The sequence below is a fragment of the Heterodontus francisci genome, chromosome 23 (assembly GCF_036365525.1).
Source record: "Heterodontus francisci isolate sHetFra1 chromosome 23, sHetFra1.hap1, whole genome shotgun sequence".
In the NCBI taxonomy this organism is placed as follows: Eukaryota; Metazoa; Chordata; class Chondrichthyes; order Heterodontiformes; family Heterodontidae; genus Heterodontus; species Heterodontus francisci.
This window is the reverse complement of record NC_090393.1, coordinates 68,231,694-68,245,634: the sequence shown is the minus strand read 5'-3', so window position 1 is coordinate 68,245,634 and position 13,941 is coordinate 68,231,694. Positions and strand designations below refer to the sequence as shown.

At 45.5% G+C, this 13,941-nt stretch overlaps 1 protein-coding gene across 2 annotated transcripts in view; it reads left to right on the top strand.

The window, feature by feature from the left end:
* si:dkey-91m11.5 (PH_BCR_vertebrate and RhoGAP_Bcr domain-containing protein) overlaps positions 1-13,941 on the top strand; it is a 632,155-nt gene that overhangs the window by 249,559 nt on the left and 368,655 nt on the right. For both annotated transcript variants that reach the window (XM_068055461.1, XM_068055460.1), the window contains exon 3: positions 3,272-3,376. In XM_068055461.1, coding sequence (XP_067911562.1) covers positions 3,272-3,376 — 105 coding nt within the window. The remainder of the gene's footprint in view (positions 1-3,271; positions 3,377-13,941) is intronic.

Below are 13,941 nucleotides of genomic sequence, written 5' to 3'. Positions count from 1 at the left end.
AACTCCATTCCCTTGCTGCTGAAACTATCCCTCTCCCTGACAACTGTCTGAGGCTGAAGCACACTGTCCGTAACATTGGTGTCATATTTAACCTTGAGGTGAGCTTCCGACCACATATCCGCGCCATCGCTAAGATTGCCTATTTCTGCCTCTGTAACATCACCTGACTCACTCCTGCCTCAGCTCATCTGCTGAAACCCTCATCGATGCCTTTAATACCTCTAGATTTGACTATTCTCACACATTCTTGGTCAGTCTCCCACATTCTACACTCCGTAAACCTGAGGTCCATGGGAATTCTTCTATGCAGATGTCATTGTAAACCCCCAATTGTGATGCCAAAAATATGGATAATCTCAAGTCAGTTAATTTAGGATTTAATCAGATCAATGTAGCATACCAGCAAGCCTACAAGACAGGGTTTGTCACTAAAAATAAAACTCATGGTCCTCATACACTAAAAGACCAAGTCCATCCGACTATGATAGCACAACAGAATCAATGTTAGTAGCAAAATCCATTAGATTAGGCATTTTGCAACTCAAAATGCTGTAGCTATGTCTAACCTGAGATATTGCAATTGCAGCTGTCCATTTAAGATATTATTTACTCAAATGATAGGACACAATTGAGTCTGATTACAGGAAGAGGCCATTTATAGCTCTATGCAGTTTTTTTTCAGCCCCGCTGCTGAGAGCAGAGCATCACAAGGTGAGATCCATACTGAGACTGTCACCAAGATTCGTTGGTGTATACTTAAAATTTGCAATGGAGGCTTGAGTGCAACAACAATAATTTGCATTTATGTAGCACCTTTGATATCCTCCCAAGACCTGCAGGTTGATAGGTAAATTGGCCGTTGTAAATTGTCCCTAGTGTAGGTAGATGGTAGGAGAATTGCGGGAAGGTGGGGATGTGGGAGGGGACATGGGATTAATGTAGGATTAGTATAAATGGGTGGTTGATGGTTGGCGCAGACTCTGTGGGCCAAAGGGCCTGTTTCAGTGCTGTATGTCTCTCTCTATGATATCAGTAAAAATGTCCCAAAGCACTTCACAGCAGGTATTAGGATGGATGACCAAAAGCTTGGTCAATAAAAAAAAAGGTACCTGGATATGCACCTGAAGTGATGTAACCTGCAAGACCAGGTGCTGGAAGGTGGGATTAGATTGGGCGGCTACTTTTTTCAGCAGGCGCAGACATGATGGGTTGAATGGCCGCCTTCTGTGCCGTAACTTTTCTATGGTTCTATGAGGTAGGTTTTAAGAAGTGACTTAAAGGAGATAGAGACACACAGAGGTTTACGGAAGGAATTCCAGAGCTTAGAATCCAGGCAAGGACGCCAGTGGTGGAGCAGTGAAAATTGGTGGTGTCCACAAAACCAGCTAAAGAAATGCAGAGCTCTCAGGGTTATATGACTGGTGGAGGTTACAGAAATAGGGAGGGTGAGGCCCCGTAAGGATGAACGCAAGGATGAGAATTTTAAAATTGAGGTGTTGCTGAACAGGGAGTCAAGGTGGAATAGTGAGCACAGAAGTGATGGATGAACAGAACTTGGTGCGAGATAGGTTACTGGCAGCAGAGTTTTGGATGAGCTCAAGTTTAAGGAAGGTGGGAGGCCAATCAGGAGCTATTTATGGAGGTAGCATATTCATGGATGAGGGTTTCAGCAGCAGATGAGCTGAGACATGTGTAGTGTTGGGTGATAATAAAATGAAAGTAAGTGGTCTTGATGATGGAGAGGATATGGGGTCAGAAGCACAGGTCAGATCAGATTGTTTGGCAAGGTTGCATACAGTCTTGCTTAGTCTCAGACAGTGGCCATGCAGGAGATGGACTCGGTGGCTAGGGAATGGATTTTGAGGTGAGGACCAAAGACATTGACTTTCTTCCTCCCAATGTTTAATAGGAAGAAATTCCTGCTCTTCCATTACCGGACGTCAGATAAACAGCGTAACAAACTGGAGGCATTGATGGGGGTGAGGGAGAGCTGGGTATCATTCGCACATATGTGAAATCTGACATGTTTTTGGATGATGTCACCGAGGGGCAGCCTTCAGATGAGAAATAGGAGGATGAACATAAGAACTAGGAGCAGGAGTAGGCAATTCAGCCCCTCGAGCCTGCTCCGCCATTCAGTACGATCATGGCTGATCTCATAAATACTCTACTTTAAAAGAAAGTTAAAAGATCACCCATCTTACAGGTTGCTTTTGTTCTCCCCATATCACAGCCCCACCCAACCATCCTGCCAGCTAACAGAAAGGGGTAGCTTTTTTGTGGGGTGGATCATAGTATTGTTTGTTCACATCAGTTTTGTTTTAGGTGAAAACAAACTGCTGCAGTGCCACAGTTCTTGAGGCCTTATAAGGCTAGCTATTTTATACCGATTTTCTGGTGTCCCTCCTTTTCTGTACATATTGTTTATTACTGCTTGAAGTTCCTTGGGTACTGGTGAATCCTGGTACCTTATCCAACTAGTTACATGGGGGACTAGACAGTGAACAGCAGTAGGCTATTCCAAATATTGGGGCATTGCAGCTGAGTCTGTATATGTCTTCAGTTGATAGTTGCATAAATGTAGTGCAAGCAGGGTTTCTAGACAGTGTTCAGGAGCCCTGACAGACCCCTCTGTCTGTAACCCAGGAATGGTGAGGTCAAATATAGTGCCCTTATTAACATTAGTTAATTCAGCAAAAACCAAGGACCTTCCTGGCCTGAATGACTGAGCTACTCAGTTAACCAGCTTGGCTGTCAGATAGCATGATAAAGAGCATTTAGTGCGGTATTTGTAAGCGCAGCAGCGATTTAAACTGTAGTATTAATTGGCATCACCTACAAAAATAATTTTTTTATTTATTTATTCGTACAGGGGATGTGGGCGTTGCTGGCTAGGCCAGCATTTACTGCCCATCCCGAATTGCCTTTGAGAAGGTTGTGGTGAGCAGCCTTCTTGAACCGCTACAGTCCTTGGGGTGTAGGTACACCAATAGTGCTGTTAGGAAGGGAGTTCCAAGATTTTGACTCAGTGACAGTGAATGATCGGCAATATAGTTCCAAGTCAGGATGGTGTGTAACCTGGTGAGGAACTTGCAGACAACTTTCAGTTGTCAGAAATGTCAGATTCCAATTAGTAATTGAAGGTATTCAATGTATTTGTCATTTTTTTTAGTAACTCATAGCCATAGCTCTCATTGGCTTTATGAAGACAAGATCAGTAATCTTTCCATACACACTGTAACAGAGACCTGATATTTCTATTTTCCTACAGAGTGAACCAGATTTGGAGAAGGGCCTGGAGATGCGAAAATGGGTTTTGTCTGGAATTCTAGCCAGTGAGGAAACATACCTGAATCATCTGGAAGCACTTTTGTTGGTATGTATGAAGTACTCTGTTTCTGCAGGGCAAATCTATTTATTGTTCACTTAACAAAAGGACACTGTCCAGTGAAGAATTGAGGACAGTGCTGTTAAGTTAAAGCACTTTATATAACAGGCGATGCAAAAGCCCATTCAAAAACATGCACTGAGTGAACAGCACACTGCATTTGCTCTACCAATTCTACCTACTTTCTGGACAGGAGTAATGGAAGTGGTCTGATTTCTCCTTGCAATACTGCCCTGTGATTGCGTGACTTCCTACCCAGGGATACACAGAATACGTAGAAGTTGCAACATGGAAACAGGCCAGTTGAAGCAACCAGTATTTAATGGCATTTACCCTTTGCCCAAACAGATAGTTCTATTATCATTTACCCACCCATTGCTTCAAGCCCTTTTCCTTAATCTTCCAATCTAATCTTGAACACAAGAATCTATAGGGTAAGTCTGCCAGCACTGTTATGCCGATTCACAGCACAAAGGTACGTTCCCCTTAGTGTAGTGTAGAACGGCTTTCTGTCACCCTCACAAATGACATGTGGACTTGCATCTTGCAAGTACACATCTGAGCCCATGGTATAGGAGGTAACATATTAGCATGGACAGGGGATTGGTTAGCTAACAGGAAACAGAGTAGGCATAAATGTGTTGTTTTCGGGTTGGCAAGATGTAACTAATGGAGTGCCACAGGGATCAGTGCTGGGGCCTCAACTATTTACAATCTATATCAATGATGTGGATGAAGAGACAGAATGTATGGTTACTAAATTTTCTGAAGACACAAAGATAGGTAAGAGAGGAAGTTGTGAAGAGGACATAAGGAGTTTGCAAAGGGATATAGATAGGTTAAGTGAGTGGGCAAAGATTTGGCAGATGAAGTATAATGTGGGAAAATGTGAACTTGTCCACTTTGGCTTGAAGAATAGAAAAGCAGTAAACTAATGGAGAGAGATTGCAGAACTCTGGGATGCAGAGGGATCTGGGTGTCCTAGTACATGAAACACAAAAAGCTAGTATTCAGGTACGGCAAGTGAATAAAAAGGCAAATGCAATGTTCCCGTTTATTGCAAGGGGAATAGAATATAAAAGTAGAGATGTTTTGCTACAGTTGTACAGGACATTGGTGAGACCACATCGAGAGTATTGTATACAGTTTTGGTCTCCTTACTTAAGAAAGGAGATAATTGCATCGGAAGCAGTTCAGAGAAGTTGATTCCTGGGTTATCTTATGAGGAAAGGTTGGACAGTTTGGGTCTGTATTCATTGAAGTTTAGAAGGATGAGAGGTGATCTGATTGAATCATATAAGATCCTGAAGGGACTTGACAGGGTGGATGTGGAAAAGATGTTTCCCCTTGTGGGAGAGACTAAAACTAGCGGGCACAGTTTAAAAATAAGGGGTCTCCCATTTAAGTCAGATATGAGGTGAAGTTTTTTCTCTGAGGGTCATGAGTCTGTGAAACTCTCTTACCTGGAGTATGGTGGAAACAAGGTCATTGAATGTTTTTAAAGCAGAGGTAGACAGATTCTTGACAAACAAGGGAGTCAAAGGGTATCGGGGGTAGGCAGAAAAGTGGAGTTGAGTCCACAAACAAATCAGCCATGATCTTATGGAATGGCAGAGCAGGCTCGAGGGGTTGAATGGCCTACTCCTGCTCCTTGTTCGTATGAGCAGGGAAAGTATGGGCTCCAAAGAAAATACCGGAAACACACAGGACGTGATGATTGACATTTAAAAGAGAAGGAAAGATTCCAGTTTCAGGTATTGGCCTTCATCACCACAAAACTCCATAGTTTCACCTGATCATTACTTCTGGATTGACTTTATGCTTGGTCCTCTTTTGTGCTTTAGTGCCATCCTGCAAATTAAACCTTAGCCCGTCATCTAGGTTTCTGGAAATCAAAAATTATCATTAGCAAGGTGAAGCTAAATTTAGCTTAGTTGCTAACCCACATGGTAGGAGAGTGAGTAATTTATCAAATAAGTCATCCAGAGCTGTTCAAATGCATTTCCAAGAGTTTTGTAGCATTTTACAGAAAGAAAAAGGAACAGGTGAAATGGAATAGAAAAAATATTGGAAGTTAGGATCTTTCAATGGACTTGGAGTGAGCAGTTTACTCATGAATTTATTTTTAGCATTCATGATTTTGAACATTATATATTTGAGTTGTCCTTGTTTTGTTTAATGTTTTATGTAGTTTAATTAAATTAAGCAGTAGGCCACGTGTATGACTTTTTAAAATAGTTACAGCAGTGAGGAAGAGTGGGGGGGGAGAAGGGGGTTGGGGGAGGGGGGGGGGAATGAAAAATCTAGAAAATCTGGTAGAAGGCTCCCATGTCCCAGGAATGTGACAGTAAAGGGAAGGTAGACCCCAGGGGTGTGGAACACTCTCTTGGCTGTATACTAGAAACACTGCGCAAAGAACAGCCAGGCGCTGCGCAAACGACTACTGGCAACACGTATGCAGTCATATTCAGCTGGCCTCAGACACCGGAAACATCAGAGGAATGTATGATGGCATTAAGAGAGCTCTTGGGCCAACCGTCAAGAAGATCGCCCCCCTCAAATCTAAACCAGGGGACATAATCACTGACCAACGCAAACAAATGGACCGCTGGGTTGAGCACTACCTAGAACTGTACTCCAGGGAGAATGTTGTCACTGAGACTGCCCTCAATGCAGCCCAGCCTCTACCAGTCATGGATGAGCTGGACATACAGCCAACAAAATCGGAACTCAGTGATGCCATTGATTCTCTAGCCAGCGGAAAAGCCCCTGGGAAGGACAGCATTACCCCTGAAATAATCAAGAGTGCCAAGCCTGCTATGCTCTCAGCACTACATCAACTGCTATGCCTGTGCTGGGACGAGGGAGCAGTACCTCAGGACATGCGCGATGCTAATATCATCACCCTCTATAAGAACAAAGGTGACCGCGGTGACTGCAACAACTACCGTGGAATCTCCCTGCTCAGCATCGTGGGGAAAGTCTTTGCTCGAGTCGCTCTAAACAGGCTCCAGAAGCTGGCCGAGCGCGTCTACCCTGAGGCACAATGTGGCTTTCGTGCAGAGAGATCGACCGTTGACATGCTGTTCTCCCTTCGTCAGATACAGGAGAAATGCCGTGAACAACAGATGCCCCTCTACATTGCTTTCATTGATCTCACCAAAGCCTTTGACCTCGTCAGCAGACGTGGTCTCTTCAGACTACTAGAAAAGATTGGATGCCCACCAAAGCTACTAAGTATCATCACCTCATTCCATGACAATATGAAAGGCACAATTCAACATGGTGGCCCCTCATCAAAGCCCTTTCCTATCCTGAGTAGCGTGAAACAGGGCTGTGTTCTCGCACCCACACTTTTTGGGATTTTCTCCTCCCTGCTGCTTTCACATGCATTCAAGTCCTCTGAAGAAGGAATTTTCCTCCACACAAGATCAGGGGGCAGGTTGTTCAACCTTGCCCGTCTAAGAGCGAAGTCCAAAGTACGGAAAGTCCTCATCAGGGAACTCCTCTTTGCTGATGATGCTGCTTTAACATCTCACACTGAAGAGTGCCTGCAGAGTCTCATCGACAGGTTTGCAGCTGCCTGCAATGAATTTGGCCTAACCATCAGCCTCAAGAAAACGAACATCATGGGGCAGGATGTCAGAAATGCTCCATCCATCAATATTGGCGACCACGCTCTGGAAGTGGTTCAAGAGTTCACCTACCTAGGCTCAACTATCACCAGTAACCTGTCTCTAGATGCAGAAATTAACAAGCGCATGGGAAAGGCTTCCACTGCTATGTCCAGACTGGCCAAGAGAGTGTGGGAAAATGGCACACTGACACGGAACACAAAAGTCCGAGTCTATCAAGCCTGTGTCCTCAGTACCTTGCTCTACGGCAGCGAGACCTGGACAACGTATGTCAGCCAAGAGCGACGTCTCAATTCATTCCATCTTCGCTGCCTCCGGAGAATACTTGGCATCTGGTGGCAGGACCGTATCTCCAACACAGAAGTCCTCGAGGCGGCCAACATCCCCAGCTTGTACACACTGCTGAGTCAGCGGCGCTTGAGATGGCTTGGTCATGTGAGCCGCATGGAAGATGGCAGGATCCCCTAAGACACATGGTACAGCGAGCTCGCCACTGGTATCAGACCCACCGGCCGTCCATGTCTCCGCTTTAAAGACGTCTGCAAACGCGACATGAAATCCTGTGACGTTGATCACAAGTCGTGGGAGTCAGTTGCCAGCGTCCGCCAGAGCTGGCGGGCAGCCATAAAGGCGGGGCTGAAGTGTGGCGAGTCGAAGAGACTTAGTAGTTGGCAGGAAAAAAGACAGAGGCGCAAGGGGAGAGCCAACTGTGCAACAGCCCCGACAAACAAATTTCTCTGCAGCACCTGTGGAAGAGCCTGTCACTCTAGAATTGGCCTTTATAGCCACTCCAGGCGCTGCTTCACAAACCACTGAACACCCACAGGCGCATATCCATTGTCTCTCGAGATAAGGAGTCCAAAGAGATGGTAGATCCCACTCTAAGCATGAACTCACACTTCCTCCACTGCCAGTGGCTTTGTTGCTGCCACCCTCCATTACCAGCATCTGCTACCTGGGAAAATGGAAGCAGTGATTAGGATCTAATCCTTTTTTCTGGATTTTCTATACTTTCTTCCCCTTTTATGCAGCAGAAACCATTTAAATCTGAGCTGGATCCATCTTTTTCTTTATAAGTCACATTATTACCTACATTGGTCTTGCACCATCATCCCTTTTGTCAATTAATCACTCCTGCCCGCCACAGATCTACCCCATTGAACTTATCTGCTCTGCCCATGCTGCACCCCTTTTCCCTGGCTCTGTATTTGATTAAAAGCTGTTAGTCTCTGACATCTTCCAGTTCTGATGAAAGGTCATTGGCCTGAAAAAAAAGGATACTACCAGAAATGCATGGGTATACTTATCAGGAAAGGATGGACAGGCTGGATCTCTTTTCTTTTAGAAAAAGGAAGGCTGAGGGGAGACCTAATAGGGGTATTCAAAATTATAAAAGGTTTTTATAGCGTGAATACCGAGAGAATGTTTCCTCTTGTGGGGAAGAGCATAACTAGAGGCCATCAATGTAAGATAGTCACCAAGAAATCCAATAGGAAATTCAGAAGAAACCTCGAAACGTCTTTACCCAAAGAATGGTGAGAATGTGAAAGTTGGTACCACAGGTACCAAGTGAATGGTATAGATGCATTTAAGGGGAAGCTGGGCAAGCATATGAGAGAGAAGGGAATAGAGGGTTACAATGGTAGATTTAGGTGAGGAAAGATGGGTGGAGGCTCAAGTAGAGCATAAACACCAGCATGGACTGGTTGGGCCAAATGTCCTGTTTCTGTGCCATATATCCTTTGTAATCCTATGGGAAGCATTAAATGCTTATTTCTCAATGATGCTTCCTGACCTGCTGAGTGTTTCCAGCACTTTCTGTATTTATTTCAGATTTCCAGCATCCTCAATACTTTGCTTTAACTTTTTAACAAATGTGCTGCGACAATGATTCTTGTGAATTTTCACAGCTTTCACGCAAGTTTAAACTGCGACTTTGTGCTTTGATGTTTACCTATGTTGAAGTAACTGTTTCATTGAGTGCAATGTTAACACCCCTGCGACAAAAGGGGTAGTGGGAGTGGGGTGGGTGGTGGTTAACAATGAAAAATTGTGAAATGTGACGCCGAACTGCTGTGTACATCTTGCAACCATTTTTACTGCCGTGTCTGTGTCCCATTTGGAGAGGCAGTTAAAATGTTAAAAAGACAAGTCTAAAGGCATTGTGCCTTAATGCGCAGAGCATTCACAATAAGGTAGATGAATTAACAGCGCAAATAGATATAAACAGTTATGATATAGTTGCGATTACGGAGACATGGCTGCAAGGTGACCAAGGATGGGAACTGAACATCCAAGAGTATTCAATATTAGGAAGGACAGGCAAAAAGGGAAAGGAGGTGGGGTAGCGTTGTTAGTAAAGGAGGAAATCAATGCAATAGTGAGGAAGGATATTGACTCGGAAAATCATGATGTGGAATCTGTTTGGGTGGAGCTAAGAAACACGAAGGGGCAGAAAATGTTGGTGGAGTTTGTCTATAGGCCGCCAAACAGTTGTGGGGATGAAAGGGATGGCATTAAACAGGAAATTAGAGATGCATGCAATAAGGGTACTACTGTCATCATAGGTGACTTGAATCTACATATAAATTGGTCAAACCAAATTAGCAATAATACTGTGGAGGAGGATTTCCTGGAGTGTGTATGTGATGGTTTTTTAGACCAATACGTTGAGGAACCAACTAGAGAACAGGCTATTCCAGACTGGGTATTGTGCAATGAGAAAGGATTAATTAACAGTCTTGTTGTGCGGGGTCCCTTGGGGAGGAGGGACAATAACAATATAGAATTCTTCATTAAGATGGAGAGTGAAGTAGTTGAATCCAATATTAGGGTCCTGAATCTGAATGAAGGAAAGTACAAAGGTATGAGGCGCGGGTTGGCTGTGGTAGATTGGGGAACTTTGCTAAAAGGGTTGACGGTGGATAGGCAATGGATAATATTTAAAGAACGTGTGCATGAACTACAAAAGTTATTCATTCCTGTCTGGCGCAAAAATAAAACCGTAAAGGTGGCTCAACCATGACTTAAAGAAATTAGGGACGTTATTAGATCCAAAGAGGAGGCACATAAAGTTGCCAGAAAAAGCAGCAAGTCTGAGGATTGGGAGCAGTTTAGAATTCAGCATAGGAGGACAAAGAAGTTGATTAAACGGGAGAAAATAGATTATTGGGGAGGCAGTGGCGTAGTGGTATTATCATTGGACTAGTAACCCAGAGACCCAGGGTATTTCTCTGGAGACATGGGTTCGAATCCCACCACAGCAGAAGGTGGAATTTGAATTTAATTAATAAATCTGGAATTAAAAGCTGGTCTAATGATGGCCATGAAACCATTGTCGATTGTTATTAAAAACCCATCTGGTTCACTAATGTCCTCCAGGGAAGGAAACCCACAGCAATGTGGTTAACTCTTACATGCCCTCTAAAATGGCCTAGCAAGCCACTCAGTTGTACCTAACCGCTACGAAGTCAATAAAAAAAGGAATGTAACCGGACGGACCACCCGGCATCAACCTAGGCACTGGAAACGACAACGGCAAACCCAGCCCTGTTGACCCTGCAAAGTCCTCTTTACTAACATCTGGGGGCTTATGCCAAAGTTGGAGAGCTGTCCCACAGACTAGTCAAGCAACAGCCTGACATAGGCATACTCACGGAATCATACCTGACATACACTGTCCCAGACACTGCCATCACCATCCCCGGGTATGTCCTGTCCCACCGGCAGCACAGACCCAGCAGAGGTGGTGGCACAGTGGTATACAGTAGGGAGGGAGTTGCTCTGGGAGTCCTCAACATCGACTCCGGATCCCATGAAGTCTCGTGGCATCAGGTCAAACATGGGCAAGGTAACCTCCTACTGATTACCACCTACCGCCTTCCCTCAGCTGATGAGTCAGTACTCCTCCATGTTGAACACCACTTGGAGGAGTACTGAGGGTGACAAGGACACAAAATGTACTCTGGGTGGGGGACTTCAATGTTCATCACCAAGAGTGGCTCGGTAGCACCACTACTGACCGAGCTGGCCAATGAGGGAACCAACACGAGGGTAAAACATACTTGACCTCGTCCTCACCAATCTTCCTGCCGCAGATGCTTCTGTCCATGACTGTATTGGTAGGAGTGAGCACCGCACAGTCCTTGTGGAGACGAAGCCCCGCCTGCGCATTGAGGATATCGTCCATCGTGTTGTGTGGCACTACCACCGTGCTAAATGGGATAGATTTCGAACAGATCTAGCAATGCAAAACTGGGCATCCATGAAGCGCTGTGGGCCATCAGCAGCAGCAGAATTGTACTCAACTACAATCTGTAATCTCATGGCCCGGCATATCCCCCACTCTACCATTACCATCAAGCCAGGAGACCAACCCTGGTTCAATGAAGTGTGCAGGAGGCCATGCCAGGAGCAGCACCAGGTATACCTCAAAATGAGGTGTCAACCTGGTGAAGCTACAAGACAGGACTATCTGCATGCCAAACTGCGTAAGCAGCATGCGATAGACAGAGCTAAACGATCCCATAACCAACAGATCAGATCTATGCTCTGCAGTCCTGTCACATCCAGCCGTGAATGGTGGTAGACAATTAAACAACTGGAGGAGGTGGCTCCACAAATATCCCCATCCTCAATGATGGGGGAGCCCAGCACATCAGTGCGAAAGATAAGGCAGAAGCATTTGCAACAATCTTCAGCCAGAAGTGCCGAGTTGATGATCCATCTCGGCCTCCTCCTGATGTCCCCAGCATCACAGATGCCAGACTTCAGCCATTCGATTCACTCCGCGTGATATCAAGAAACGACTGAAGGCACTGGATACTGCAAAAGCCATGGGCCCTGACAATATTCCGACAATAGTACTGAAGACCTGTGCTCCAGAATGTGCCGCACCCCTAGCCAAGCTGTTCCAGTACAGCTACAACACTGGCATCTACCCTGCAGTGTGGAAAATTGCCCAGGTATGTCCTGTGCACAAAATGCAGGACTGGTCCAACCCGGCCAATTACCGCCCCATCAGCCTACTCTCAATCATCAGTAAAGTGATGGAAGGGTGTCTAAAAGTGCCATCAAGCGGCACTTGCTTAGCAATAACCTGCTCAGTAAAGCTCAGTTTGGGTTCCGCCAGGGCCACTCAGCTCCTGATCTCATTACAGCCTTGGTTCAAACATGGACAAAAGAGCCGAACTCAAGAAGTGAGGTAAGAGTGACTGCCCTTGACATCAAGGCAGCATTTGACCGAGTATGGCATCAAGAGGCCCTAGCAAAACTGAGGTCAATGGGAATCAGGGGGAAAACCCTCCGCAAAGGAAGATGGTTGTGGTTGTTGGAGGTCAATCATCTGAGCTCTAGGACATCACTGCAGGAGTTCCTCAGGGTAGTGTCCTAGGCCCAACCATCTTCAGCTGCTTCATCAATGACCTAGCATCAATCATAAGGTCAGAAGTGGGGATGATCGCTGATGATTGCACAATGTTCAGCACCATTCATGACCCCTCAGATACTGAAGCAGTCCATATCGAAATGCAGCAAGACCTGGACAATATCCAGGCTTGGGCTGATAAGCGGCACAGTGGTGCAGTGGTTAGCACCGCAGCCTCGCAGCTCCAGCGACCTGGGTTCAATTCTGGGTACTGCCTGTGTGGAGTTTGCAAGTTCTCCCTGTGTCTGCGTGGGTTTCCTCCGGGTGCTCCGGTTTCCTCCCACATGCCAAAGACTTGCAGGTTGATAGGTAAATTGGCCATTATAAATTACCCCTAGTATAGGTAGGTGGTAGGGAAATTTAGGGACAGGTGGGGATGTGGTAGGAATATGGAATTAGTGTAAGATTAGTATAAATGGGTGGTTGATGGTCGGCACAGACTCGGTGGGCCGAAGGGCCTGTTTCAGTGCTGTATCTCTAAAATAAAAAAAAATAAATTCACGCCACACAAGTGCCAGGCAATGACAATCTCCAACAAGGGAGAATCTAACCATCTCCCCTTGACATTCAACGGCATTACCATCACTGAATCTCCCACTATCGACATCCTAGGGAATACCATTGACAAGAAACTGAACTGGAGTAGCCATATAAACACCATGGCGACAAGAGCAGGTCAGAGGCTAGGAATCGTGAGGCGAGTTACTCACCTCCTGACTCCCCAAAGCCTGTTCATCATCTACAAGGCACAAGTCAGGAGTGTGATGGAATACTCTCCACTTGCCTGGATGGGTGCAGCTGTAACAACACTCAAGAAGCTCGACACCATCCAGGACAAAGCAGCCCGCTTGATTGGCACCCCATCTACAAACATTCACTCCCTCCACCACTGACGCACAGTGGCACAAGATGCACTGCTGCAATGCACCAAGGCTCCTTAGCCAGCACCTTCCAAACCCACAACCTCTACCAATTAGAAGGACAAGGGCAGCAAATGCATGTGAAGACGACCACCTGCAAGTTCCCCTCCAAGTCACACACCATCCTGACTTGGAACTATATTGCCGTTCCTTCACTGTCGCTGGGTCAAAATCCTGGAACTCCCTTCCTGACAGCACTGTGGGTATACCTACCCCAAATGGACTGCAGCAGTTCAAGAAGGCAGCTCACCACCACCTTCTCAAGGGTAATTAGGGATGGGCAATAAATGCTGGACTAGCCAGCGACGCCCACATCCCTGAATGAATAAAAAAAAATGAGAGTAAACTTGCAGGGAATATAAAAACTGGCCATAAAAGTTTCTTTAAATATGTGAAGAGCAAATGATTAGTGAAGACAAATGTCGGTCCCTTACAGTCAGAAAAGGGGGAAATTATAATGGGGAACAAAGAAATAGCGTAACAATTAAACACATACTTTGGTTCTGTCTTCACAAAGGAAGACACAAATAATCTCCCAGAAACGTTAGGGAACCAAGGGTCTAATGAGAGAGA